Source organism: Euprymna scolopes, chromosome 44 (assembly GCF_053919585.1).
Source record: "Euprymna scolopes isolate OS-2025 chromosome 44, ASM5391958v1, whole genome shotgun sequence".
NCBI classification, from domain to species: domain Eukaryota; kingdom Metazoa; phylum Mollusca; class Cephalopoda; order Sepiida; family Sepiolidae; genus Euprymna; species Euprymna scolopes.
This window is the reverse complement of record NC_136525.1, coordinates 22,176,379-22,202,885: the sequence shown is the minus strand read 5'-3', so window position 1 is coordinate 22,202,885 and position 26,507 is coordinate 22,176,379. Positions and strand designations below refer to the sequence as shown.

The window sequence follows — 26,507 nt, the reverse complement described above, 5'->3', positions numbered from 1 at the left end:
ACAGTGGTAACGTCACAAGCTTTGAATATTACAATTTCGGTTTCGATTCTAGCTGATGGCACCTAAATACTTTCTTTTTTACTTTTGAAATCACAACTCTATAATAATATATACGAAATCTGGACAAATTAAAATATCATATTTAAGCGTATTTTATGCCTGGGCAAAACCGGGCGACCCCCATCACGCATTATTGACGAAATACAGCCTAATTTAATGCATAGTTTGCGAAAAAAAAAAAAACTAGATCACGCCATATGCACGTGAGCCATATGACTGAAATTGTATCTAAATTATAAATACCAAACATTATTCTTTGGAATAAACCACATTTTTATAATAAAAATATTTTTGTGATTTATTTTAATTTAAAGTTCGCCGCCTCTACCCCCCCCCCCCAAAAAAAAACCCCGCCTTTTATACGTTAGCTAAAAGAATACCCGTCTCAGGATAGGAAAAATTAAGTTGACTTCAAAGATGTGAGGTGGTATGATGTGACCCTCATTTAATCTGTGGCAATGCTGTCTCGTAGCAATGTATTTGTAGAACATATAATGACAAAGTTCATTCTAACATTTAATAACAATATCATTGGTTACTTTCGTTAGTATGACTTGTATGAAAAGAGTTGGTATTGAATAGGAGTTTGTGTATGGACGAGGATAAAAGAATAGACCGATCTTTTGAAAGAAAGTATTCAGAAATGTGCGTCGAAGTTAGTTGTAGGAGCGTGCATCCATGTATGGACAGGAATAATAAAAATAAAAATTAGAAAGTCCTGTGGGAGAAGGAGAGTTCATGTGTGTACCGCACGGAAGTGTGTGTGGAGGTAGTTAAGGTAGCCATGTTGGCTTGCATGTCTTTTCATCAACCCAGGGCCAAAGGTCCGATTGACATTGCACCTCAACAGAGGAGTGTGTTGTCAGCAAGAGCCGGGAAGAAAGAGAGAGAGTGAGCTGCTGTGGTTTAACTTTTATGCACTTCGTCACATGTTCAGCTTGCCAGAGAAATGGCGTCTGATTGGGCAAACTAGAAGAGAAGTTGACTGCTACAACCAATCAACATCGAGTTTACACACCAAAGATATTCAAAATTTAAAACAGCAAAGTATCACTGCTGCTGCATGTTCTATTGAAAGAAATTCCTTGCAAAATTCCATTTGTGAAAATTTCGTCTAATGCTAAACATATAAAAGAAGAAAGGAAACTTTTTATTAAGGTCAAATGTCACTCAAGGATAAAGATTAATGAGATGGAATGAGTGTCAGAACCAAGTAAGAATACTTTCCAGATAGGAATCTGTTGATATTTAATTTGAAGACAACACAGTTGTAATCTGCAAGGACGCAGTTTTGTAACAATGTATTCCATAGACAGAAATTCTTTGCAAAATTCCATTTGTGAAAATTTCGCCTACTGTTAGACACAAAAGAAGAATAAGGGGAAACTTCTTTTTTTTTTTTTTCTTTTTTTTTTGTTGTTTCCGAGTTCTTGCTGGAAATGTTTTACAAGGATTCTTTTCCTCAATGAAGCCTTTTTCAAAGATGTGGAAGACCTCTTGGTGGCTGTAACAATGGAACTAAAGTGAATCCTAGAAGAATTCTTCAGGCAGCTTTTAGAAGCACAGCAGAATACTCGGACTGGAGGGATAGGGGGGTATTTGGAAGGGGAAACCATATAGTTTGCTGTTTTTAAATTGTGATATCAATTCAGTTACTTTCAGACACGCTGTGTATCAGGAATCATACCTGCATATTACTGTACTTGACCAATCAGAGCTTTTGTTAAAATAAAATTTTATTCTTTCATTTTTTTTTTTTTTAATTTTTTTTTTTTAGGTACCATCTTGGTTCATTGGCATTTGGCTCTTTGATTATCGCAATTGTCCAAATGATTCGTCTGTTTTTGGAATATGTCGATCAAAAGTTGAAAGAAGTTGACAATCCAGTTGCTAAATTTATTATGAAGTAAGTATACATGTTTACAAGAAGAGAGAGACCATCTCCTCTTTCCCTTATGCATGGTTATATAATCACACATGTTCTTGCAATGTTTTCTTCCCCGCGATCTTCCCATGTAAAAATAACTTCCCTCTTTTCTTTTTTTTTAAAGATTTCTGTAAATGCTTATTTCTTTTATTAATGAAAAATTATTTTCTTTTTTTTTTTTTTTCTTATAGATGCTTGAAATGTTGTTTCTGGTGTTTGGAAAAATTCCTAAGGTTCCTCAACAAAAATGCTTACATTATGGTATGTTAGGACCGATTAACCTTTTGAACATTTTTATTTTATCTTGAAAATATTTTCCAAAAACATTTTCAGAAGTGTGTGTGTGTAAAATATGTAACTAGCTTGGGTGCCCGACGTTGCCCGGGTGTTTGGAGGTGCGTTGAGCAAAAAGAAAAAAGTGGTAGTAAGCAGGCAGACTCGAACCCATGACGCAATGGCGGAAAAAAAAAATGAAAGAAAATTTGACATCTTACTGCTACTCTATGACATACCCGGAAGTTCGGAACGTTAAAATTAGGCAAAGTCAATCCAACCGTATACAATGATTTGCAAAAACTCGACCCCTCCTTGTAGAGAACTACTCAGTCGAGGGTGAAGGACTTAATATTTTTGGCCGATTTTTCAATATTTATCGTCCGAGACGTCGAGCTTCAAAATGATACCGATCTTATAAAAATTCGTCGCCTCTACCAAAAGTTTTAGGCAGGCATACAAACATACATACATACATTTAAACAGACTGGTGAGATTTATATTGTAGATGTCTTGGAAGTTTTCAGCCTTTATAAAAACCTATATAAAAATATTTTTAATCCCAATTTCTTCATTTCAAAACTCCTTGCTTGTAAGTCAATTAGTCTTTTTCAATCACTGCATTAGTTACAATATTATTGTAGGGATCATCAGTTGTTTACCATTAAAAATTGGTTCGGGGATGTAAAAACAAAGTTAGTATTTTATCTCATAGCTCCTCAGTAGAGTTCATCAAACACCACCTCTCAAAAAAAAAAAAAAGAAAAAAAAAAAAGAAAACATTCCGATTAGTGGATCTAGTTTTTGCTTTAAATCAATTTTGTTTTGCTATGTTATTAAAATATTCTCCTTGTGTTTATCTTTGGCCAAGAAAAAATTGCAAAGATACTTTATTTTTATACGACGAATCCATTATATTGCTTATCTCCACTCCTCACCATTTATTTATATTTTTATATTATTTTCTTTAAAATATTCATATATTTAATATATATATATATATATATATAATAGGCCACATAAAAATTCAGCAACTACACGGTGGATAAGTGCCGCCCTAAAGAAAACAGCACTACAGTTTTATTTTAAGACTTTTACTGAAAAAATCAATTCAGGTAACTTAATTATGTAGTAAAGCTGACATCTATTCAATGTAGCCGCCTTTAGCCTCAATCACCGCCTCAATACAGGTCCGGAACTGGGAGCATGCCTTTTTCACAAGCATTGGCAGGAGCTCGGTGGATGGCGGAAATCAGACTGGTTTTGGTGCTGTGAAAGATCTTCTCGATGGATGATCAAACGAAGTAGTTTAGCGGATCCATGTTGTAAAGGACTACTAATATGTGGGACCAGGGATTCTATGTAGGGAGTTGGGCAGCAAGATATCTATTCACATTACACTTGAACTTCTGCATGTCAGTAGAGTCAGGGAAGCAGGGGCTGCGTCTCTGGTTTGTTGGGGGTATTTACATTGAGAGGGTACTAGTGCTTCGAATTCTTCCGAGCACTTACTATTAAAGTACTTGTAGAACATGTACAGGGATGCCACATGTTGGCGTTTCATCGCAGTTTCAATCACGCCACCTGCAGCTATGTATGTTTCTGTTTGCCACCAAGTTATCCTGACATGTACTTCATGTAACCCTCACCAAAATTCAAAGTAGCTAACTCAATCGCTACCCTACTTGTGTAGGGGAACAATATATGACACTTTAATTTGATGGAAGGTCAAATTACGATGGATCCAAAGAGATTTGAATTTCATTGATTTCACCCCTTTTTACGCCATCATCTGTTCTCATTTCTGTATAAATTATTGCCGAAACTTTCGCAATATTGGGTTCCTCTCCTCCGCTTTTTTATCTTCAATAACTCCATATTTTGTTTATTTGGTACTCATGCAGAGAGTGATCCGTGCTGAAATAATAACGTTATTATTTAAAAAGCCATTCTTAACATGGGGAGGGTGTTTCTGTACTTTAACCTTACAATTGAATAGAAAAAAAAAAAAAACTTTAATTAAACGTGGAAGTACGATTTAAAAAATAGCGCAGATCACTCTCTGCATTAGCACCGTTTATTCTGCCAAGCAATACTTTAACCATTTTTTTCTTTGATTCAGATTGCAGTTCATGGGAAGAACTTTTGTGTTTCCGCCAAAGATGCCTTTATGCTTATTCTACGAAACGTCGCCAGGTAATTGTTTTTCCAAACTTTTAGTTAATAACACTAAAATATTACATTCTGCAACTAAATTTAGTTAAATAAAAATACTTGAATCTATCTTTATTAAAACCCTGTAACTTACAATAAATATTATTACGTATGAAATGAGTAACATTTTAAAATGTTTCACGCCAACACAATTTATCCTCTGATTCCAATTATGGGATCTCCAAATTTTAAAATTGTAAACATTCTTCTGGAACTGCACTGGTTTGTTTTAATGTCTAACGACTTCACATATGGTGTCCTCAGTTGTTGTTTTTTTATTTTAATTCTTTTCTACAGCTTTTTGTTAATTTTTTTTTTTTGGGGGGGGGGGTCACCTTAAGATGATACAACGAAAAATCGAAAGTGTTAGCGATACTTATGGAACATTCATTATGTTTTTAGAGTCCGACACACAAAAAACATTAAAAATTGAAAAAAAAAAAAAAAAAAAAAAAAAATGAGGTATAATCAAGAGGAAAGATTCTTTCTTTTTCTTTTCCTTTCTTTTTCTTTTTTCGCACATTCTTTTCTTTCACATTCTTTCCCTTTTCTTTTTTCTTTACCTTTTCTTTTTTCCTTTCCCTTTTCTTTTTTTCTTTCCCTTTTTTCTTTCCCTTTTTTTCTTTCCCTTTTTTCTTTCCCTTTTTTTCTTTCCCTTTTTTCCTTTCCTTTTCTTTATTCTTTATCTTTTTCTTTTCTTTATTCTTTATCTTTTTCTTTTCTTTATTCTTTATCTTTTCCTTTTCTTTATTCTTTTCTTTTTTCTTTATCTTTTTCTTTCCGTTTCGTTTCTTTCCGTTTCTTTCTTTTCTCTTTTGAAAGAAAAAAACAATACTTGCTTAATCCTTTCGTAAACTCGATATCTTTGGCTATTTACGAAGAAAAAAATCCATATTCACTGAATTTAATCATTAGACCCCCTGGCTTTCTAGACATCCAGTTTACAAATTCCTTTCCTTTGAAAATTTTGTCGATCTTCATAGTATTGAAAAATACTTGTAACCAGTTTTCATCTCAATACAAATCGATCAGCCTTCTGTATGCTATGACATTTTCATCTATGATAAATTAACAAGTCATCAATTATATCAACGAAAGTAATCTACTTAGTGACAAGCAATATGGATTTCTTCTTGCAAGATCAACTGCTGACGTGCATCTCCGTGGAAAGTTTTGTTGATTTGCATAGTACTATTTAATCTAAAATGTACTCCTTACAACATCTCCGACTTTGATCATTCGTGGGTTCCAGGTTGTTCCTTGGTCACTTGGTATCTGCTTACAAAAAAGTTGCCGTCCTGGTAAAGACTGCAGATATTGAAGAGTCTCATTCCATCAGACTACCACTCGCGCCACGTTGTCTAAATCATGTGTGTAATCGTCCAGCGTTGGGCATCAGAATTGTATCGCTGAGAAGCAGAGGTCATTTTTAATCAAGAAAAATGAATAACAATTCAACGGTTGTTCTTTTAATAATTGTTTGAATAAATGTTACAAGATTGAGTTGGGGGGGGGGATATATAATCATATTTTCTACCTGGAATGTTTTTGGATTAACTTTTGGTTTTTAACTTAAGTTCTGGACGATTTTAGTTAGCGGCAATGACCCCAAGGGAGCTAACTCAGAACAACATAGCTTTCTTTTCTTTTTCCTTTTTCTTTTCTTTTTCTTTTTTCTTTACTTTATTCTTTTTCTTTTCTTTTCCTTTTTCTTTTCTTTTCCTTTTTCTTTTCTTTTCCTTTTTCTTTTCTTTTCCTTTTTCTTTTCTTTTCCTTTTTCTTTTCTTTTGCTTTTTTTCTTTTGCTTTTTTCCTTTTGCTTTTTTTCTTTTGCTTTTTTTTCTTTTTCTTTCTTGAAAGAAAAAACTTCGTAAACTCTATCTTTAACGAGCAGAAGCAAATCACTAACTTGCGTTTTTTTCTTTGTTTATATTGATCACCTTTGTGGCTCACCCCCCCCCTTTCACATACAGAAATTATAAATTAATAACCTCCCTTTCTCTTTCTATATTTTCCAAATCAGTGAGGATTGTAAATTTATAACCTTGTTTTCTCTCCTTCTCAAAACAGAAAGATGCCTGTGTTCCCAAACTCTAGAAAATACCTTTTGACAGCCTCTTCCATTGCACTGTCCACTAACCTCAACGACCCCAGCAACAAATAATCTTGGCAGGGTCATAGGTCACATCTGTTGTTTGAACAGTTTTATTTGCATTTATCGTTATATTTAATAACTTTGTAAATTTCTTTTTCCTTTAACCCTGACAATATCGTCACATACCTACAAGGGTACCCGACATTGCTCCAAAAATCATCAAAACTGCAATGAAAAAAAAAAATGAATAAAACCTGTCGCTATTTTTGTTGAACGTAAAACTCTAACTAAACCACATTTTCTTGAACTTTAGGATCAACGTGTAGTATGTGATCTGTCCGTGTTCATGCAAGATGTCAATCAATGAAAATATCAAATTCCTACCTGAACATTTTTTAACATTCCATGAAAAACTTGAGATTACAAGCTTTCTGAACATGACAAGATGCGTTTTTATATTCCTAACAATTCTTGAGATGTTCAATGTCAAAATGTGCCCAAGACTTTTGAAACACTAATCAACACTTCCATTTTTATATTTCCATTCATCTAAATTTCTTTTCTTTCCAGAACTGTCGTGATTGATAAAGCTACGGATTTTGTGCTGCTGATGAGCCGTCTCGTGATTGTCTGCGCAATTGGTAACTAACTCTATTTAAGAAGTTGAAAAAAAAAAGATTCAAAGAAATCAGAACCAAGAGAAAGACTGGCACTATCCAACAGACAGTAATGCTGAAGGCAACTGAAATTTTGAGGAAAACGTTCAAATGCAGAAACTAATCCGCACGAATTTCAAACGCTAATTGGCCATATGGAAACAACAATAAAAGTTTAAAAAAAAAAAAAAATAGAGAAACACTATAGAGAACCAAGAAAACTGAAAGTGCAAAATTCTAAGTGAACTACGCCCCCCCCCACCTCGTCAATAAGAAATTGTAGTGTCGGCATTGATTAGAAATAGAAAAGACCAAAGATAGAATGCATTAACTAGACCTCCACTAAATCAGTGTAGTGGATTGGGACCTTGAGGAGGCTTGTTGCCACCTAAATTCTAGTTCAGACCAAAGATGGTTTCTAACGAGAAGTCAATAACAAACGTCTGTTGTGATGATGCAAATTCATTTGCAAAGATTATTGAAAGAGATGGGGAGTGCTAGAAATCTGGGAAAACTTTTTATCACTCAGACTGCAGGGAACACCATCAGTTGTTGTCAGTTAGTAATCTCTGATGACCTGTGTGAAAACTACTACAGAGTAAAAGTATTAATAATATAGACTTTTTTTTATTTTGGTGAAACACAAATAAAGAGACTTATTTAAAAATAAGAAAAATGCCTTAGCAGATCACAGAAGAGACGTGCTAATCTATCTTTGCTCTATTATTTTCATGGTAGGTGCTCAGTTCACTTCAATCTGTTTTGCTCCTGTAAAACATCTCAAATAAGGATGCGTCTAGCTACAACCACTGTCCAAAATTTCCATTTCTCCCTTCTGTGTGCCGAAAACTAAATGAAACTTACACGAGCAAAGTTTCTTTCCTAGAATTCCTGTCTGTGAAACAGTATCAGAGCTGCTTCCCGGTTGACTACAACATTGCCGTTTTCAAGTCTAATGTAAACAAATTCTTGTTGAGCCATCCTCTTAAATAATAAAATTCTGACCAGTTCCTATCATCGTTACTGATCCTCACAACGGTGTTTCACCATTTGCTTGCAAATTCGTTAACCCTTATCCTTGAATGGCCTTTGGGCTTTGATAAGTGGTGACACATTCATGAAAAAAGATTTCAGTTTATGAATTTTGGACAGAACAAATAATGGCGACATTTCTCCAAAGATCATTATAAATCAATTTCATGAATGTACCGAAGTTATCAAGCTTTACAGCTTTTTTTTTTTTTTTTTTTAAATGATGGATCCCCCAATCATCAAATTACAATGAAAAGAAAAAAAAATGAATAAAACATGTTGCTATTTTGTTAAACTTCAGGCTAGGATCAACGTGTAGTATTTGTTTTGTCCATGTTCATGCCGGATATCAATAAATGGAAATGACTACAATATGGTTGTGTTCAAGTCTAACGTAAATAAGTTCTTGATGAGTCGTTCCATATAAGTTATCAAATTTACTGAATTTTCATTACTAATGATTACTGTCCAATTTCTACTGTACACTTTTTAACCCTTATCCTTGAGTGGCCTCTTGGCCTTGATAATGTGGTGCTGCCTGTGTAAAAAAAAAAAAAAAAAATGTCACAAACTCTTTTATGGGTTTTGGAACTATATTAACCAAAGTATTTAGAAAGTGATTGAATTTCTGTATGAATTGCTATTTAACAATAATTAATGCAAAGACGTTTGTATCCAAAGTATCCTATTTATTTTATCTCTGGTACATTATTCAGACAGATATGGAAGATGGGTCCCAGTCTACTACTGTCTATTTTTACAAGCTCACATTTTAACATGTGTATTTAATTCCACTTAATTCCATCTGACTCATAGTACAGGGTGTTCCAACGGGTCACTGGTATGTCTAGTTTACAATTTATATATTCTTCTTGTTCCTTCCTTGGTTAATCTGTATGTTACACTTTGAAAAAAGGCCAAATACAATTTTTGAAGTTCAAACTGCTTCAAAAAAGGCCAAATTCACAAAATTTGGCTTTAAAAAGGCCAATAGTGACTTCTCTTTGATATAGCCTTGTGTTATTAGTTTTTCTAACTAAAATACTAATTTCTTGTGCTATCTAAAAAAAAATATCAGCTTTATCAAAACATTTGTTGATTCAATAAGTTTCTCATTCTATGGAATTTCCATGAGTCCTGCTAGTATTAAAATATTGTATCAATTGTTTTTATCGTCGTTGTATATCTTTTCAGGTGTGGCTTCTTACTTTGTATTCACTAAGAAACTGCCAGTCGCAACCCTGAACGACACTATTTCTGGACTTAATTTCTACATTGTCCCCATTGTGGTAAGTTAGTAAAATCTTTGTATATTCTTGTTTGCTATGTAAAAATTTTCTCGTTTCACTTTCTTTACAAAAATACATATTCCTGTCCAGAAAAATTTTCAAATAGGAACATTTTTCATGAAACGCCTTAAACACTTTATATCATTAATAAAAAAACATTTTCACATCTATGTTTGTTATCAGATAAATAATTATGAGTGTAAAAACAAATTATGTTTCACCAGTGTTCACACTAATATTCATATATAAAGTCTCACCATCGGTTAAGTTAAAGAGAAATAAGAAAACCTTGCAAGCTGAAAAGTTTTAAAAGAAAAAAAAGAAAGAAAAAACGTATAAATCGGTAGAGAAATCAGAAACAAAAACTAAATAAAATGACTCCCTATAGAAATAAATTGAAGATGGAGGGAGTCTGACTTGCTAGTTGCTTTCTTAATTCTCTTAAATACTTGAACTAGATTTGTTTAGCAGTTTTTATTTGCTAACTTTTCTGTGATAGGATATCATTCAAACACAGTAGTGGTTTGAATATATGGTTAAGTGGCAATTTTACTCATTTAGAACTGCTTTAAAGCTTCACCGCTCACTCATTTTTTTTCAACCAAATTTCAAACAATTATTACAGTTAGATCACCTTCTCAGCTATATTGTAAAAAAAAATTTTGTTCAGTAAAACAAGTTATGATGAATCTACTGGCATTCGAAATCGTAAAAATTCATAAGGAGGTGAGCGATGTTTTTTATGACTGATTTCCATAGCAACTACATCGCTTCAGCGACTAGTGTTGCTACTAATTCACTGCTATCGCGAAAAGAGAACTAACAAGTAAAACAGAAAGAATGGAAGCAGACGAGTGGGGAGTGGCGTACATTGTTTTACATATGTGTATGTTATGTTTATGGGGGGGGCAAAAAAAGACTGAAATTAAGCAAAGAACAAGTGAATTTACTGGAAACCTGGAAAAATCATGGATTACAATAGAACAAAAAAACTGTAGACGCAGGGGAAAAATATAAATTACTTTATTATATAGATGTCATGTCGTTACGGTTTATCTTTATAACTAAGAACACGGTGTATGAAATGTTGAATGTGCTGATTGTAAAAACAAGGCCGATAGCCATTAGTGTAATGAATGTAAGCGTGAATGTAGGATTCACATGAAATTCTTAAAGATAAACTAAAATGACCGAAAAATGGGCTGAAATGACTTAAATAAATAAAAAGTAAATGACTTAGAATGACTTTAATGAACTTAAGGATGAATTGAATGACCTTAAGAATGATTTGAATGCTTAAAAAATAACTGGTATCCTTCAAAAACAACTTGAATGATCTGGAGAATGACTTGAATGGCTTTGAGACTGACTGGTTGTAAAGTGGGTGATCATTTTACATTAAATTAATACAGAAAAGTGATCCCCCACTTTATATCACAAAGTTACAAACATAAGTACAGCATGTAGTAAGAACAGATACTACACTTTGAGATATTAAATCCTTTATTCATGTTAAAAACACATTGAAAATCAACAATGAACAAACGACACTACCATTTATGGTACCACATCTAAGACAGTAAACGAGCAAGTACTCTCCAATTCTCTCTCCTCTGATCTTGAGCATGTAGTACAATGGGGAAAGGAGTGGCTGGTTACTTTTAATGCATCTAAAACCAAGCTTCTCTCTTTACATCATCAACATTTTAATCCACATTTGTCATCAATTGAAATGAATGGCTCTCGTCTTCAGGAGGCCTCAAGTTTTGACAAGCTTCTGGGCTTGACCATTACTCCTGATCTTAAATGGAACACGTATATCAAATCTGTTGCCAAGGCCGCTGGAAAAATGGTGGGATCTTTCTATCGATCCAGTAGATATCTCACTGCTGATGCTATTCTCTATCTATATAAGAGCCAGGTACGTCCAAGGATGGAATACTGTTGCCACATCTGGGCAGGAGCTGCTAGAAAGGACTTGTCCTGCCTTGATAGAGTTCAAAATAGACTTTGTAGCCTCGTAGGAGATGTCCTTTTCTCCTCCTTACAACCTTTATCTCACAGAAGAGATGTTGCGAGTTTGTCTCTGATGTATCGTTATTTTCATGGAAAGTGTTCAACTGAGCTTCAATCTATAGTCCCCCCTCGCCAAACTTTCACAAGAAACACTCGTCTAGCTGTAAACACTATCAATAATTTCCCCCACTCTTTATCTGTGCCTAAACCTAAACATAGATTCCATGAACAAAGCTTCTTTCTTAGAACTGCACGCCTGTGGAATTGTCTTCCGTTTTCCTGCTTTCCGGCTGACTACAATATGGTTGTGTTCAAGTCTAAGGTAAATAAGTTCTTGATGAGCCGTTCCATATAAGTTATTAAATTTACCAAATTTTCATTACTAATGATTATTATATTGACCAACTTTTACTGTACACTCTTTAACCCTTATCCTTGAGTGGCCTCTGGGCCTTGATAATGTGGTGATGCCTTTGTAAAAAAAAAAAAAAAAAAAAAACTCAAAAGAGGGGATTGTGGGGGTCGTTGGTCATCCTTGTCACTCCAGAACTAAACAAAATCAAAAGTTTCTCCCAGCTAGTATCTTCTTTCACCATAATACCGCATTCACCCTTTCATACTGATTGTACTTCCTACTTAACTCCCAATTTTTAAAACATTTTTTATTGATGTGTAAAAACAAAAAAGATAACAATAAAAATGGTACAATAATTCATTTGTGTCGAGGGCGGGGGGGGGGGGGTGATTGGTAGGATCCTCCCAACCCTGTCTAGTTGATAGACTGCCCATTCCACTAGGTTTGTAAAAGGAACCTCGCTTCTGCGGGTCAGTTTCTAAGTGGGGATGCCCTCTAGATGAGGGTGAATGGAGAAAAGAAAATTTTGTGGGTAAGGGAAGGGGGTTAGTTTGTATTTCTTTCTCTCCAAGATGGGTGAAATTTAGAGGAAGGGGTGAAAACAAAAATTGCAAGTAGGAGGGGGGGGGTTGGAAGCTTCCTAATCGGGGAAGGATGGAACACACACTCAGCTAGCTGAGAGGCTACTTGTTTAATTTTACTTTACAGAACTGCGCGTTCCACACCTAGGCGGGGAACACATATTCAAATTTGGCTCCTCTTCGTACACACAGACTTGCTACATGTATCCATCTTCTGTCAAATGCCGCGCGATACAGCCTTCATCTATTACATCTGATCTTCACCCGTAGTTGGTGTTTAAAGAAAGCGATCAGATTCTGATCAGAAAAGACAACACCCCCCAGCAACCTTGCAGACGCGACGTCAAAATCACCATTCTCGCCACAGCCAGGATCATTACATAGACCATTTGTCTTTCCCGGTCCCACGATGGCCTCACATTGTTCACTACATTGGATACGGTAATTGGGCAAGGATGCTCAGGATCGATGTGAACCGTCACCTCACTGACATACGACCAGTACCGGTGGAGTTCGTGGCAATCAAAGAAAGCATGATCAATCATTTCTACGGCCGTTGTCCCACAACGGGGACAATCAGGCGACTCCAAAATCCCGGAACTGCATTGTATGTTGTTGAGTGGAAGTGCATTTCAGGCCAATCGCCAGGTCAGAGAGAACTCCGAATTGTTCAGATGACTCGAACCTGGCGCCCAGCTCCACACGGAGCGGATTTCACTCTACTGGCAACCCAAATGCGCGCATAGCAAGTCGGCGGCGGCCTCCTTCACTAGATCCCTGTAGAGTTCCCTACGGGTAGCAGTCACAAGGTCGCTGGACCTTGGTAGTCGTTTTAGCGCAGCTTGGCACTCTTTCATGTAGGCAGATTCTCCCCACGGCCTGCAACGGCTCTCGATAGAGGGGTCGAGAACGAGGTTGGGGAAGGCAGCAGTAACCACGGGGTGCCACGGTTGGTCATCTTACATATAGTGGCTCAGGAAGGCCAGCCTCTCAGTGTCTCGATGACACTTCAAGTCCGGCATTCCCAAGCCTCCCTCACACGGACATTGAATACAGACATGTCTGCTCATCCAGTGTCATCCTCTGTCCCAAAGAAGCGAGGACAAGAGTTCGACAAGAGCTTTTAGGTGTTGTGCAGGCAGGGAAGTACGGCCAGTCGGTAAAGGATGAAAGGAAAGACGTAAGTGGCGCACGCCTCAGCTCTACCCTTTAAGGAAAGTTTCCTAGGAAGCCACAAATTGACTGCAGCCTCCACCTTTGACCGTACCTCCAACCAATTCTTGTCAAGCTGGAGACCCAGTCCGAACCACACGCCAAGGATCTGAACCGGGCCATCCATCCAGCTGAAGGGCACCGGGAGGTTAGCATTGCCACTCCAGGCGCCTAACTGCACCCCAACCACTTGCTGTGGTTTATCTTGGTCCCTATAATTCTTTCGTACCGAGCAAGCACCTCCGACGATCTCGATGTCTCTGAAGCTCGACACAAAGACCGTGACATCATCAGCAAACGTGGCTGAGCCACCGGGTATTGCAATTCCGCGCAGGGCCGAATTTGCCTCCGCATGTCTCAGCTTGCAGAGCAGGGCCTCCAAAGCCAGGACATAGAGCAGGGGTGACAGCGCACAACACTGACGAACCGACCGAGAGATAACAAAAGGTTTTGAGCGCTTTCCGTTGACTTGCACGATGGCTGTGGGCTGTTGATACATCACGGAGATCCACTTGCAGAAGTCCGGTTTAAAATCGGTGGCCTTTAAGACAGATGCCAAGAAACGATGGTCGACCCTATCGAAAGCTTTGGACTGATCTAAGTTGATCAGTGCGACTTCCGTATCATCATCTATCCCTCCCTCTAGGATTGTACATATCAGGTGCAAGTTGTTCTGAATCGATCTCCCTTTCACAGCATAGTTCTGTTCTGGTTCAACCAACTCGCCAATAACAACCTGCAGCCGATTCGACAGGACCTTAGCCAAAATCTTCAACTCTGTGTTTAGCAGAGTTATGGGCCTGTAATCGTCTAACTCTTCCCCACCATGCCCGTCACCTTTCCTCAGCAATATGATCACTCCCTTGGTGACTTGCCCCGGGATGGCTCCCTGAGCAAACCAATGGTTGAACACATCTGTCAGAAGAGGCAGAAACAAGGGTGACAGCCTCAAATACAGTTCGTATGACAGACCATCGAGTCCCGGCGATCTGTCACAGCTGACCTGCTTCAGCGCAGTAAAAACCTCCTGCTCCGTCACCTGGCCCTCACAACTAGCTGCTCTAGCCGCCTCGAGGCGAGGGAAGTCAGCCAAATAGTCGCTAAACTCAAGGACTGGAAGATCAGGCTGCTGTGTAAAACGGTCCTCGAAATGTTCTCGAAACCCTCATAGATCTCCCGAGTTGATTCCAGGGTGCATCCATCCGGATGTCTTACCTTTGCAATGTACTTGTCTGAGCCACGCCTAGAAATTTCACGACGCGCGTCAGTGTTGGAGATGGCTGTTTCATTGCCTATCTTTCTAAGCCTAGCTCTGACTACTTGACCTTCATAACGCTCGCTATTCTCACGCAGAAGGTCCTGCTTAGCTAGATCCTGACTTAACCTATCACCCTCCCCTGTAGCCTGGGCTAGTTTCTGCTCTAGCTTCTTCTTCGTCTTGGCCTTATCTAGTGCAAGGCGCTGGGCATACTTGATGAAGAAGGTTCTAATTTTGGCTTTTAGACCTACCCACCCCTTACTCCAGGTAACCGCCCCCACTAGTGCTTTTTGAAAGTCTTGTATCTCCAGAAGGGAGGTGTTTAACTTCCAGTGAGCCACTAACTTAGGCCTATTTCCTAGCTTCAGCCGGGCCATAACTAGTTTATTGTCCATCTGGCTTAGCCAAGTGAACATGGGACAAGATAAGAAGTCTACTTCGCCTCTCCTAACTAACATCCTGTCCAAGTAAGTGTTTGGATAAGAGGAAGCGCTAAGAGGAAACCCGTCGACCAGACTGCATCTAGCCATCAAATCAGCCAGGCTGGACTCGCACCTCTCCGATCCTCTAGCATCGCCTCCTACCTTATCTATCTCGGGGTCTAAGATGGTGTTCCAATCTCCCATTAGCACTACCTGCTTCCGACAATCTACAAATGCATCAAGCTGACTGAAGAATGAGACCCTCTCACGAGTGGTGCTGAGTGCATGAACCGCAATCACCCGAAACACAGAATCTTTTACGGAAACATCTGCAATGACCAGCCTGCCCTCCGCATCCCTATGGACAACGTCGACCGTCGCAGAGTACGTTTAACTAGCAAGGAGACTCCCTTCCCCCATGGGCTGTCATATGCTGAGAAAATCTCAAAATCTCAGGCCAGTACCTGACAGTCCACAGAAGAAATGAAATGCGTCTCCCAAATCACATCCACATCCACTCCCAGGGTCAAGAGGTCGTGCCGGAGGCGAGCCACCCGGCCCAATGATCTCAAGCCCCTCGCATTAAGACTAGCCAAATTTAAAGCAATTGTACCTACCTTAAGGTGTGTTACACTCAGCTCCGAAGTCAGCCGGGGAAAGGACACCGACGTTGTATGCAATGCTCAAGGTGGTCAGGTTTTTCATGTTCTGACCTTCTCTCACAATGCTGCCAACGTCCAAAGGGTAAGTCAATTTAAGGGCCCTATAGAGTGATGGATGAACCAACACTGGGACCCTTCCCTTGCATTGTTTTGTGAATTTCTCAAGGGAAGGGTCATTTTTCCTAATCGGTTCAATTCCCGGAACAGCCCCTTCAGCAGCCTCCACCATTGTCCGGACATTGGTCTTGCAAGCCTCTGGAAGCCTGACAAAAATTGTTAGCCATGGGGCGTCCGGGAAATTAGAGGGGACATTAACGTCTTTTCCCCCTATCTGTTGGCAGTCCAGCAGAGGTTTTAAATTTTTTCTCTGTCGGTGTGGTAAGTCTGTTGCCACAGACAGAGGGTCTACAAAACAAAGTTCCTCCCTCGTTTCGAGGGCAAAGGTCCCTGTTGGAGTAAGTCTGTGAGTGGAGAAATCTGAAGGGCTCTCCCTCTCCCGGGTTCATTCTTTTCTTTCTGAGGTGGCGACTCAATTTGCATTGGTGTGGGGACGGGTGTCTGTGTGGTGTCTGGTGTTGGCGCGGTGTCTGGTGTTGGTGCGGTATTTGGTTTGGAGGTGGAAGTGGGTTGTGTTGTTGTTAGGGGTGGTGTATGCTCACAGGGAGTGGGGGCTGCCTTTTCTTTCCCTTTTTTTCTTTTGCTTTTCTTTTTTATTCTTTCGAATGAACCGAGGAGTGGTGAGGTTGAGTTCCTCTCCCTTTCACTAGCGGATTCATCCTCAGAGGATCAGTGTTTTCTTTGCTTGGTCCCTGCCTCAATTGGTGTGGTGACTGTTGGTTGTTGCTGTTTCTCTGGTTGATGGTGTTGCTGCTCTGGTTGCTGCGGCCGTTTTTGTTGCTGCTGCTCCTGTTCTGGCTGTTGCTGCTGCTGCTTCGGCTGCTGCTGTTTTTGTTGTTGCCGCTGCTGTTTTCGCGGCATTCGCTGTGGAACCGGCCATGCCAGCTGATGCTGCTGCTGCGGCTGGTTCAACGGCTGGTTTGGCTGCTGCTGTTTCTGCTGCCATGGCTGTTGTGGAGGCTGCTGTTGTTGCTGCCTTGGTTGGTGGTGGGACGGTGGCAGATGGGAGTGTGGGCTTCCGCCTCGTTACCGTGCTCCACTCCTCCCCATGGCCTCCTGCGTGGCTTTGGGTTTCCTCGGTTCTGGGGTTGGTACTCCGGTTGCAGGAGTTGTGACAGTTTGTTTGGACACTGGTGCTGTCTCAGAGGTTGGGACCGCTTTTGGTGTCACTTGAGTAGGGGGTTGACCTTTGAGAGCAGCTCTTGGCCATGTGACCCTGCTTTTGACAGAACCAGCAATGCGGACGACGGCCCTCCACCACCACCACCATCATAGTTGCCTCCTTAAATGTCAGCTGTGCTGGTACTGCCTGGAAGCCTTCTTTCTTTAGCCTCATGGCCACAGTGTAGCTGCCCAAGTGCATGCCGGTTTTCGACTGTACTGGGGTTATTTTTTCCACCTCGTCAAACTGTAAAGAAGGATCTCAGGATTTCTGCTGGTATTTGCATATTGAATACTTGCACCCGGGTCCTTGTCCTGCCCTGGTATTCGGGCTTTAGTTTTATTCTCCCATGCTTAATTTCTTGTAGGGAGAGTCTCTCCGCATCTTCCTTGGTGGGTAAGAGGATGTCCCACATGGTGTAACTCCTCTGGTACAGGTATAGTACCGGGATGTTTAGCTTGTGTAGGAGCCCCGCGATGTCTTCCTTTTTCATCCCTAGGAGGCGGTTTTCCGGTATATCGGAGATGATGAGGCAGAGGACTCTGCCTTCGATTGCCTCCTAAGCGCCTGGCACTGGTTTAATTTCTGCCCCCTCTATGTATTGTCGGTACTTGGTCAAGTACAAGACTCTATACTCTTGAGGGGAAAGTTGCTTCTCTACAGTCTTTCCCCATGCCGGCTCTCTTGTTGGTGTTGGATCTTTGGTGGGATTGGACTGTTTTTGCTGTTCCTTTGTGGAAGGGTTGCTATTTTGGGGGAGCATTTCCCCTTCCACTTTCCCTTGGGACCGACTCTCCTTGCTTGATGCTTCTTCCAGGAAGAGCCCCCCTTTTGGGGGAGTCGGCCTCTTGGGGAGCAATCCCCTTTATTATCCTTGGGAGGTTTTGCTCCTTTTGTTTTGGTGAGGTCCAGGCGGTATGCCCCCTCGTTTTCTTGATTTCTTCTTGGGGAGCATTGTCCCTTTATCGTCCTTTGGAGCTACTGCCTCTTGATTTTTGTTGTTAGAGCGGGATGCCCTGTCCAACATTGTTTTTTCTCCCCTTTGGGGAGCTGCTGGGCGTCACTTGGTTCATTTTCCGGGCGGTATGCCCTATTGCTTGTTGGTTTTTGCTCCCCCCCCCCCCGTTGGGGAGTCGTCCTCTTGGGGAGCAGTTTCTGTGGTCGCCCCTTGGCTGGGGTATCTGCATTGGTGGCCCCCGGGTTGGGGATGCTCATTTTTAAAAAGCTCTCTTTGTGTTTGGAAATCGCAAAAATGAGTGACGTGGAGTCGGCGTCCAAATTGGGGAGCCGACTTTGGCGCCAAAGGCGGCAAGAGGGGAGATAGAACTGAGAGAGGGAGTGGGAAGTTAGTGGAGGGAAGAGAGAAAGTGTTTCCAACCATCCCTCGCGGGAAGGTCGTAAATTATCAGCTCGGATCCCCCCGTGAGGGGGAAGAGCAGAGAAAGACAAAGTGGGAGTGCCGACAGAACGCTACCCAAAAAGCTCGTCAGGTGTTCCAGGCACGAGAATGTGTCACCAAAACAGCACTGCCTCGCGCGATGTATGTATCAGAACACTTTGATCTTTGCCAAAAGGCCAAGATAAGCTGTATTTATTTGCTCCCCCACCGAGCAAGTTAGGCACAAGACCGATTTTTAATGTGAGGAGTGAAGGGGAAATGGGGACCAACTCCCTGGGGAGCAAGGGAGCTGGACAGTGACAACTGGTATGAAGGGCTGCCCCTACATTAACCAAAACCCCATATGTGGGGTGTGCCCCACACATGGTCCTTGCCTGTAGCATCTGCCGGAACAGACACTACGCCTCGATCTTGGCCAAAAGGCCAAGAAAAGCTTAAAAAGCTAAGAATAGCATCTATTAACAACAGACCTTTGATCTTAACTAAAAGGGCCAAGCAAAAAAGTGTTACGGACAGACCGACCGACGGAGTGACTTATAGAGTCACTTGCACGTGACTAAAAATGAGAGCAAGAAAATAATATGGTTAGGCTTAAACATGGAAACTAATAGGACAAGATATTCTAGTAAAAATATAATGACTTTATAATTTAAAATATTGCAGCATTAAGAATGTTTTTAAAATTCAATTGAACATTATATAATCAATTCTTAATGCTGCAATATTTTAAGTTATAAATTTATATTTTTTACTAGAATATCTTGTCCTTTTCTTTTCCCTATTTAAGCTTAACCATATTATTTTTCATGCTCGCATTTTTCTATTGTAATATAATATATATATATGTGTCTAATGTATTTGCCTGAATTCAATGTTTAATAGTTCTTAATTCTCTTTATTCCCATGGCAATTGTTTAGTGGCCCTGTATTTACCAGGCAGAGATTCATTTTCTGTAATTCACCTATTTCTTTGTTCGTTTTTGGAGGGAATGAGCTATCGTTTCTTTGTGTGTTAGAAGGTGACTTAGTTTTAATGTAGATATGTTTAGATATGCCTGCTTATATTTTTGTCTATACTAGTTTATTATAATTATTCTTATATACATTTTTTTTTATTATTATGTGTTATTATCCTAAGGTAAAATCTATTTTGTCTGTACATATGTTTGCTATTTCACTTCTTCGATTTAGTATGTACATATGTTTATTAAAAATTGATTCTTATTTTCAGGTAATAATCATCGGTGCCTACATAATCACAGATTGTTTCTTCAGTGTTTATGAGATGGCAGTTGATACATTGTTTCTCTGTTTCTGTAAGTACCTTTTTTTTTGTCTGTTTTGTATTTTTACTATGTACGTCCTTTCTTATCAAGGCCCAAAGGCTACTTGAGGATAAGTGATAATAAGTTTGTCAGGTAAATAGTGAGACAACACTATGAGGATTGGAGATGGTGGTTGAAGAATGAGTGAACATATCTGCACATCTATCAGCAGGCAGACTCTATATATTTGATTATTCGTTCAGGCAGACATTCTTAAAACAACAGAAAGCTTCTGTTTAGTAATACGTTTTTTTTTTTTTTTTTAATTTTCTGTTATCTTCTTTTTTATATCCATCGAAGGTATGGATGTATGGTCCAAAGGGCGAATGAACTCTTTTTCTGGGTCAACGGCCAACTAGCACCGTGTATATTTGTGTGTGTATATGTGCATTGGGGTGGAGAGGGCTCCCGTAAGCCGTGGTGAAGGCAACCTTTCTAGGAGAAGCAAATCTCTGATTTAAAAAACCATAAAGCGGGAGACCAGTACCCGCATTAAGCTGGTCTGCAGTTTAATTTGTTGCTGGCTATCTTGCTCTTGCTTGTTGCTGGATCTCAACATTTTGAACCGAAAGAGAGAGTTAGCTGTCGTACAAAGCTAAGACTCTGTAATATCATCTTTGTATAGATACTCCCTCAGGCATTTGGGCTCATGGATTTTAAATGTCTGAGGGAGTGACACTCGTCTGACAAGACGTTGCAATCATCATCATCATCATGGTCCAAGCAATTTTTTTCTTCTTGAAAAGTTCGGTTTTTACTTTTCATATAGTTGTCTACTTATCAGAAATGTGTGTTGGGCTGTATAGAGATTTGTGGGAAGATTTATTTAAATAGTAGTTGGAGTGCGAGCGAAGGTCAATGGGACTGCTAGCGGCGGTGGGGTGTTAGTGTCATGGGGGGGGAGGGGTAAGAGCATGCCAGTTCTAGGGTCAGTAGCAGGAACGGGTTAGATGTGGTGCGGCAAAGGTTGAAATAGTTATGCGAAGCATTTAAGTATTTGATTATATGGACACCTTCAAAAGTTCAGCATTGCTCTCAACAGGTCGATGAAACCCAGGTACATCTAACACACTGTAACTTATGTGATATTCTTCTTTATACTAGTGGGGGTACCTGGCGTTGTCTGGGTGTGTCAAATAAGGAATCCCCCCCCCCAAAAAAAAAACGGTAGTAGAATCAAAACAGTAGGCAGTTTGGGTGGAGAGAAGTGTTTAAAAAAAAAAAAAAAAAGTGGTGGTAGGCAAGTAGACTCGAACTCGTAACACGAAGAAAGAAAAGAAAGTGACAAACAAACGTGACGTCTTTGCTGTTGCGTCCATGGCAAAACTGGAAGTCATGAACGTTGAAATTAAGGCTAGTCAATCGAAAGATGATGACTTGCAAAAATGTCAGCAGAAAAACCGACGCCTCCTTGTAGAAATTTGCGAAGAAATTAATGTTTTTGGCCAATTTTTCGAAAATGAGCTTCATCGTCAAACTTCAAAATGATACCAATCTCATGAGGATCCATCACGTGGGTCGATAGTTTTTGGCAGACATACAAACACACACATTTTGCCCTTTATATATATAGATCGATTGTACAAAAAAGGAAAGTGTACTCTATCAGGGGGCAAGCACAAATTTGTATATTATAACCCCATACAAAAGGATAACCATACCACCCCTGAAAATGGAGCTACCTGTAGGCTGTGTAGATGGCGATCTATGATGCCTGAGGATGGAATTTTGGTGGCTGAGAAGGCTATGTTCAAGTGACTTTTAATACTCTATTTTAGCTGGACAGAAGATTGAAGAGGCTCAATCCAATCAAATCCTGCAATAGTATCTGTTTATCCCCAACCATATTAGTCAATCTGATTCTTCATAAAATCGAAACCTTTTTATGTGCTTCTATATTATAAGAAAAAATTGAATTTCAAGTAAAACAAGTGGTACTTATGTAATTGTCAAGTCTCAAATAGTAAGATATCCAAAAATTACAAAATATGATAAGATAGAAAAATAATTGTTAATGAAAAAATATTTGTGAAATCACTGTAGTATGCTTACTAAAAAAGATAAGTTGACAGGAGAGATAATTAAGTTCTGTCGCTTATGTCACATGAACATTATTCAAAATGTCTGACAAATTTTATTCACCGTCTAAACTGTATAAAACAGTTTTTCATTAATAATTATTGTTCTACCTCATCGTTTTCTATCATTTTTGGATATGTTACTATTTGAAACATGACAATAATGTAGGTACCATTTGTTTTACTTGAAATTCAATAAATTTTTTTGTTATTATAGAAGTACCCCTTTTTATTTTCTTCCTTAACCGAAGGCAGTGGCTGAGGGTCATCATGCTGAGAACAAAGGAGATTACCAATGCCAAGGAGTAACATTTTCTAAGAATGTTTTCTGGTGGTAATACCGGCACCCTCTCTATAAAATTTTTATTCAAAGAGTAATGTATTCTGGGAGCATAAAATAATTATCCTATCTATAGAATTACATTCGACAATTTTATTCCGCATTAAATAACTCATAGAAGATTGATATGCTGTAAAACAAACTATTCATACCTTGCCTAAACCTAACCCTGCCATGAAAATAATTTTTTTCATCTTTTGTGTAGTCATGAGGAGTTCCGAGCTTGGTGGTTGGGGTAATAATTATTGGTACCTAAATTATTTAAGAAACTAGAATACCCGTCCCAGGATGGGTAAAATTTCTTTCCTGAACAGAACAGCTTTCCACCACTTTTATATCCCATATGAAGATTAATATAATGTTCCTCAGCTTTTTTTTTTTTTTAATTTATTTACTGAAGCTTTTTGATAAGTATATTTTGCCTCAGCCCCCAAATCAACAGAGTTTAGAACATTCTTGTAATGATCTTTTTCCTGTTGACTGCGATGTAAGGCTGGTCCTGTGCAGTTCTAGGAGGGCCACATTTCTGGGCTTATCTTCTCCTTTTTAAAAGCGGTTAGTTTATTGCCTATTGCCTCTACTGAGGAATGCTGACTGGGCTGCCTAGGCATTTTTGGTGCAACTTTATTATAGTGTGTTGTCCAACCCAATTATATATTTTCCCACAAAGGCATTTCAGTGTAAAACATTACTTACATGTAATGTCAAAATTAGTATAAATTCAAAAAATTGCAAAAAGTGGTTCAGTAGAAGTTGTGCTAGAGCTGATTTTCTGAAAAAAACAAAAAAAAATGCATGCAGTGCATTGAGAAGCAAAATGACCAACCTGAAAGATAGTGTCATCAGATTCTGCACAAAGCAAATTAAACGATAGAATGCAGTTATCTCCCCCTGTTTTCGCTCGTCTAAAGGGGTTAATTTACAGTGAAAAATCGTAACTTCCAAAAATTCTGTTTTTACTTACAATTATTTTTCTACCGGAGTATTTTTCTTAATTTTCGGAAATTTATACTAATTGCGGCATGACACATAAGTATGTAACAATGCTTTTCACCGAAATGCATTTTTTCAAAGACACACTAAAGTTGTACCACATTTTATGCAGAGTCAGAGCGTTTTCCCCTTATCCACTTTTCAATCCCACTTGTGTGACATAGCTTACTGTGGGAAATACCTTATTTTTACTGGATTTTTTTTTTTGTTTTTTTTTGTTGTCGCATGGAAATAATTTGTAAATTAAATTTTCTATTTTTTGTTTTAGTGGAAGACTTGGAGAAACACGATGGAACTGCCGAGAAGCCTTACTTCATGAACAAGAATCTGATGAAAATCCTGGGAAAATCTAACAAAGTAGCCAAGGACTAAATCTCTTCAATGATAAAAAAAAATTATTTTAAATTTAAAAAAATTTAAAAAAAACAAAAACAAAAAAAAACATTCGACCTGACCCATTTATTGATGATCCGAGCTCCCTTTTTCAAAAAAAAAAAAAAAAATCCATCCTTTTTTTATTAACATAATCTATGAATCTGAAACCAAACTACTTCAAAATGTTTATAGGCTATTTTTGAAACTGTTATAAAAAGAAAAACAAAAACTGGTGGATGTATATGACATGTCTTTAATCCGTCTAAAATTTTTATTTAATATAAGTTTTTAAAATTTTTACATTTTTGGACTAGTATCGGTTAAGCACAACATTTTTATCATTCATTGTTTTATGAAAAGACGTGAAGTCACTTGATGTAAGAATGAGCAGGAAGAAAGTTTTCACAACTTTGCAGTCCTTGGAAAGAAACTTACAATGAAATATAAAAACTGAATTGATGGAGACCACTAGACTAATGAGCCAAACGAGCTGAAACAAAGGAAGCAGGGAATAGATCAGATAATTCTGAAGAATACATGCCATAGTATTAAAAAAAAAATGAAGAAAAAGACTGATGTCAAGTCTGAGAGAGGTTGCAGTGAAGAATTAAAAAAAAAAATTGACAAGTTCAATTTTTACATGGAAACTCATTTTGCAATGAAAATCGAAACATAAAATTGTTTCTTCTAGTGTTAGTATTTTCCAAGGAATTAACTGCCTAAAATTTGAATTGATTTTTTTTTTATAAGTATTTTATTTAAAAAAAAAAAATATATATATATATATATATATATATATATATATATATATATATATATATATACATATACATTAGTGCCTATTGGGTGTTTTGGGGTTTCGTTAATCTAGCCATACTGGGTCTAGGGTAGAAACCAGTTTATAGTGGCAGACTAACTCTTCACCACCATTCTGTAGAAAAAAAAGGGGGAAAAATAAAGTCACTAACTCAAGTCAAGAGTTAATGTCTTATATGGGAACACAAAAAAAAATTATCAATGCTTGTCTTGAATTAGTAATTTGGATTTGTCTCCCCTTTTTCTCAGACCTCCTTCCTACTGAAAGGAGCTAAAGAGTCAGTCTCTCACTTTTCTATTCCAAACCCAGCATGGCCAGATCGATTGAAACCTTAATACACCCAACACTCTGTAATGTATAGTTTTTAAATAAAATACTTCATATTAGTTCTTGTAGAAATTTATAATCGAGCAATTAGTTTACACACATATATATATATGTGTGTGTTCCAAATAACTTTGTCACGTGCTTGAGAACAAACTTCTGGCATTTATCAGAATCTTGGGACATATTCAAATTTTTTATAGGAGTTCATTTTATTATGTAACTTGAATACAATTTTTTTTTTTCTTCAAATGTTAGTATTTCCCCAAACTTGATTACCACTCTAAGATTTTGATATTTTTGAACTTTGGAATTATGATACCAAATTTTAGATTCTAATATTTTTTTTTTAAAAGGTTTACCGTTCAATTTTTAGAGGATAGTTCAGTTTATTTAATGATTGTGTTTTTGTGTTTTTGTTCGTTTTTTTTTTCCATAATGTGTATTTTAGAGAGCTTCGCCACATGCTTGATAACAAAATTTTTCTACTTATCACAGCCTTGGACCAACCTTTCAGCAGCAGCATACCAGTATTAACTCTTATCTGGTCGGCCCATCTCTTTAGTAGTTGTCCTCAGAAAGTTTAACGTAAAATTACCCCATTACTCGAAATTTCGAAAAGATGTCCATAACTAAACTTAAAGACTGATCAAAAAATCAAGTAAGGGACACCATTTTACGTATTCATAACATTTTTTTATGTAAGTTTGTGAAAAATTTGTGCTTAATCGGTAATAAAAACCTAAAATAACATTTTAGACAGAAGAGGAGAAGCATTTCAAATATGTCTACTAAAAATTCTTAAAAAAAAATATGAAAAAAAAAACAAAAAAAAAAACTGGTGCCTTTTTTCAATCGCTTTTACCAGAACTTAAATATGAATTCTTAAGGGGATTTGTCATTTTCTGTTTTATTTTAATATTTTTGTCTTTCTTTTTGTTTAAAAATTTTTTTATTTGGTACTCGCTCGAAAATACATGAACATTTTTTATTAATATCTATCCAAAAATAAAAGTGTTTTCTTTTCCAATAAAAGAGAAAAAAAATATTATGGGTGCTGAACTAAATATCCAGTAAAGCTTAGTACCTGGCATGGTTTGAATTTCTGAATACAGCCAAAATACACAAACATCTACTAAGTAAATAGACACTGTTTATAATCATTAATAATGAAGATTGCTGTCAGAATTTTAGGTGAGATGATATGGTTATTTTTTGTTCTGTTAAGAGTGGAAAGTTGAATCCCAAGGTTTGCATCTATTTGATCTTAAATTCACTTTTGGATTTACTTGTAATATGATTCCTCTGAAACCGAGGAGTGCACTGCTTCTTTGATTCATGGCGTACTTAAAATGTAGATATTTTAATATTTTAAACACAAGATTTGGGGCATGTTTTATGCAATCATCATCATAGCTGAGATTCATCGTCGAGCAGTGTCTGAGGCATCTGTCAGGTCTACATCAGAGCATGCCGGACTTGGGGAATAGTCTGTAAGGATGTGTGCAATAGTCTGCACATCGGTG

At 38.0% G+C, this 26,507-nt stretch overlaps 1 protein-coding gene across 8 annotated transcripts in view; it reads left to right on the top strand.

Moving 5' to 3' along the window:
• Positions 1–23,977, top strand: part of LOC145268736 (choline transporter-like protein 2) — a 382,616-nt gene extending 358,639 nt beyond the window's left edge. For all 8 annotated transcript variants that reach the window (XM_080124315.1, XM_080124314.1, XM_080124319.1 and 5 more), the window contains 7 exons: positions 1,838–1,966; positions 2,179–2,248; positions 4,383–4,456; positions 7,139–7,209; positions 9,451–9,545; positions 19,961–20,045; positions 23,734–23,977. In XM_080124315.1, the coding sequence (XP_079980441.1) occupies positions 1,838–1,966; positions 2,179–2,248; positions 4,383–4,456; positions 7,139–7,209; positions 9,451–9,545; positions 19,961–20,045; positions 23,734–23,837 (628 nt within the window). In that variant the 3' untranslated portion in view covers positions 23,838–23,977. The remainder of the gene's footprint in view (positions 1–1,837; positions 1,967–2,178; positions 2,249–4,382; positions 4,457–7,138; positions 7,210–9,450; positions 9,546–19,960; positions 20,046–23,733) is intronic.
• Positions 23,978–26,507: the final 2,530 nt, after the last annotated feature.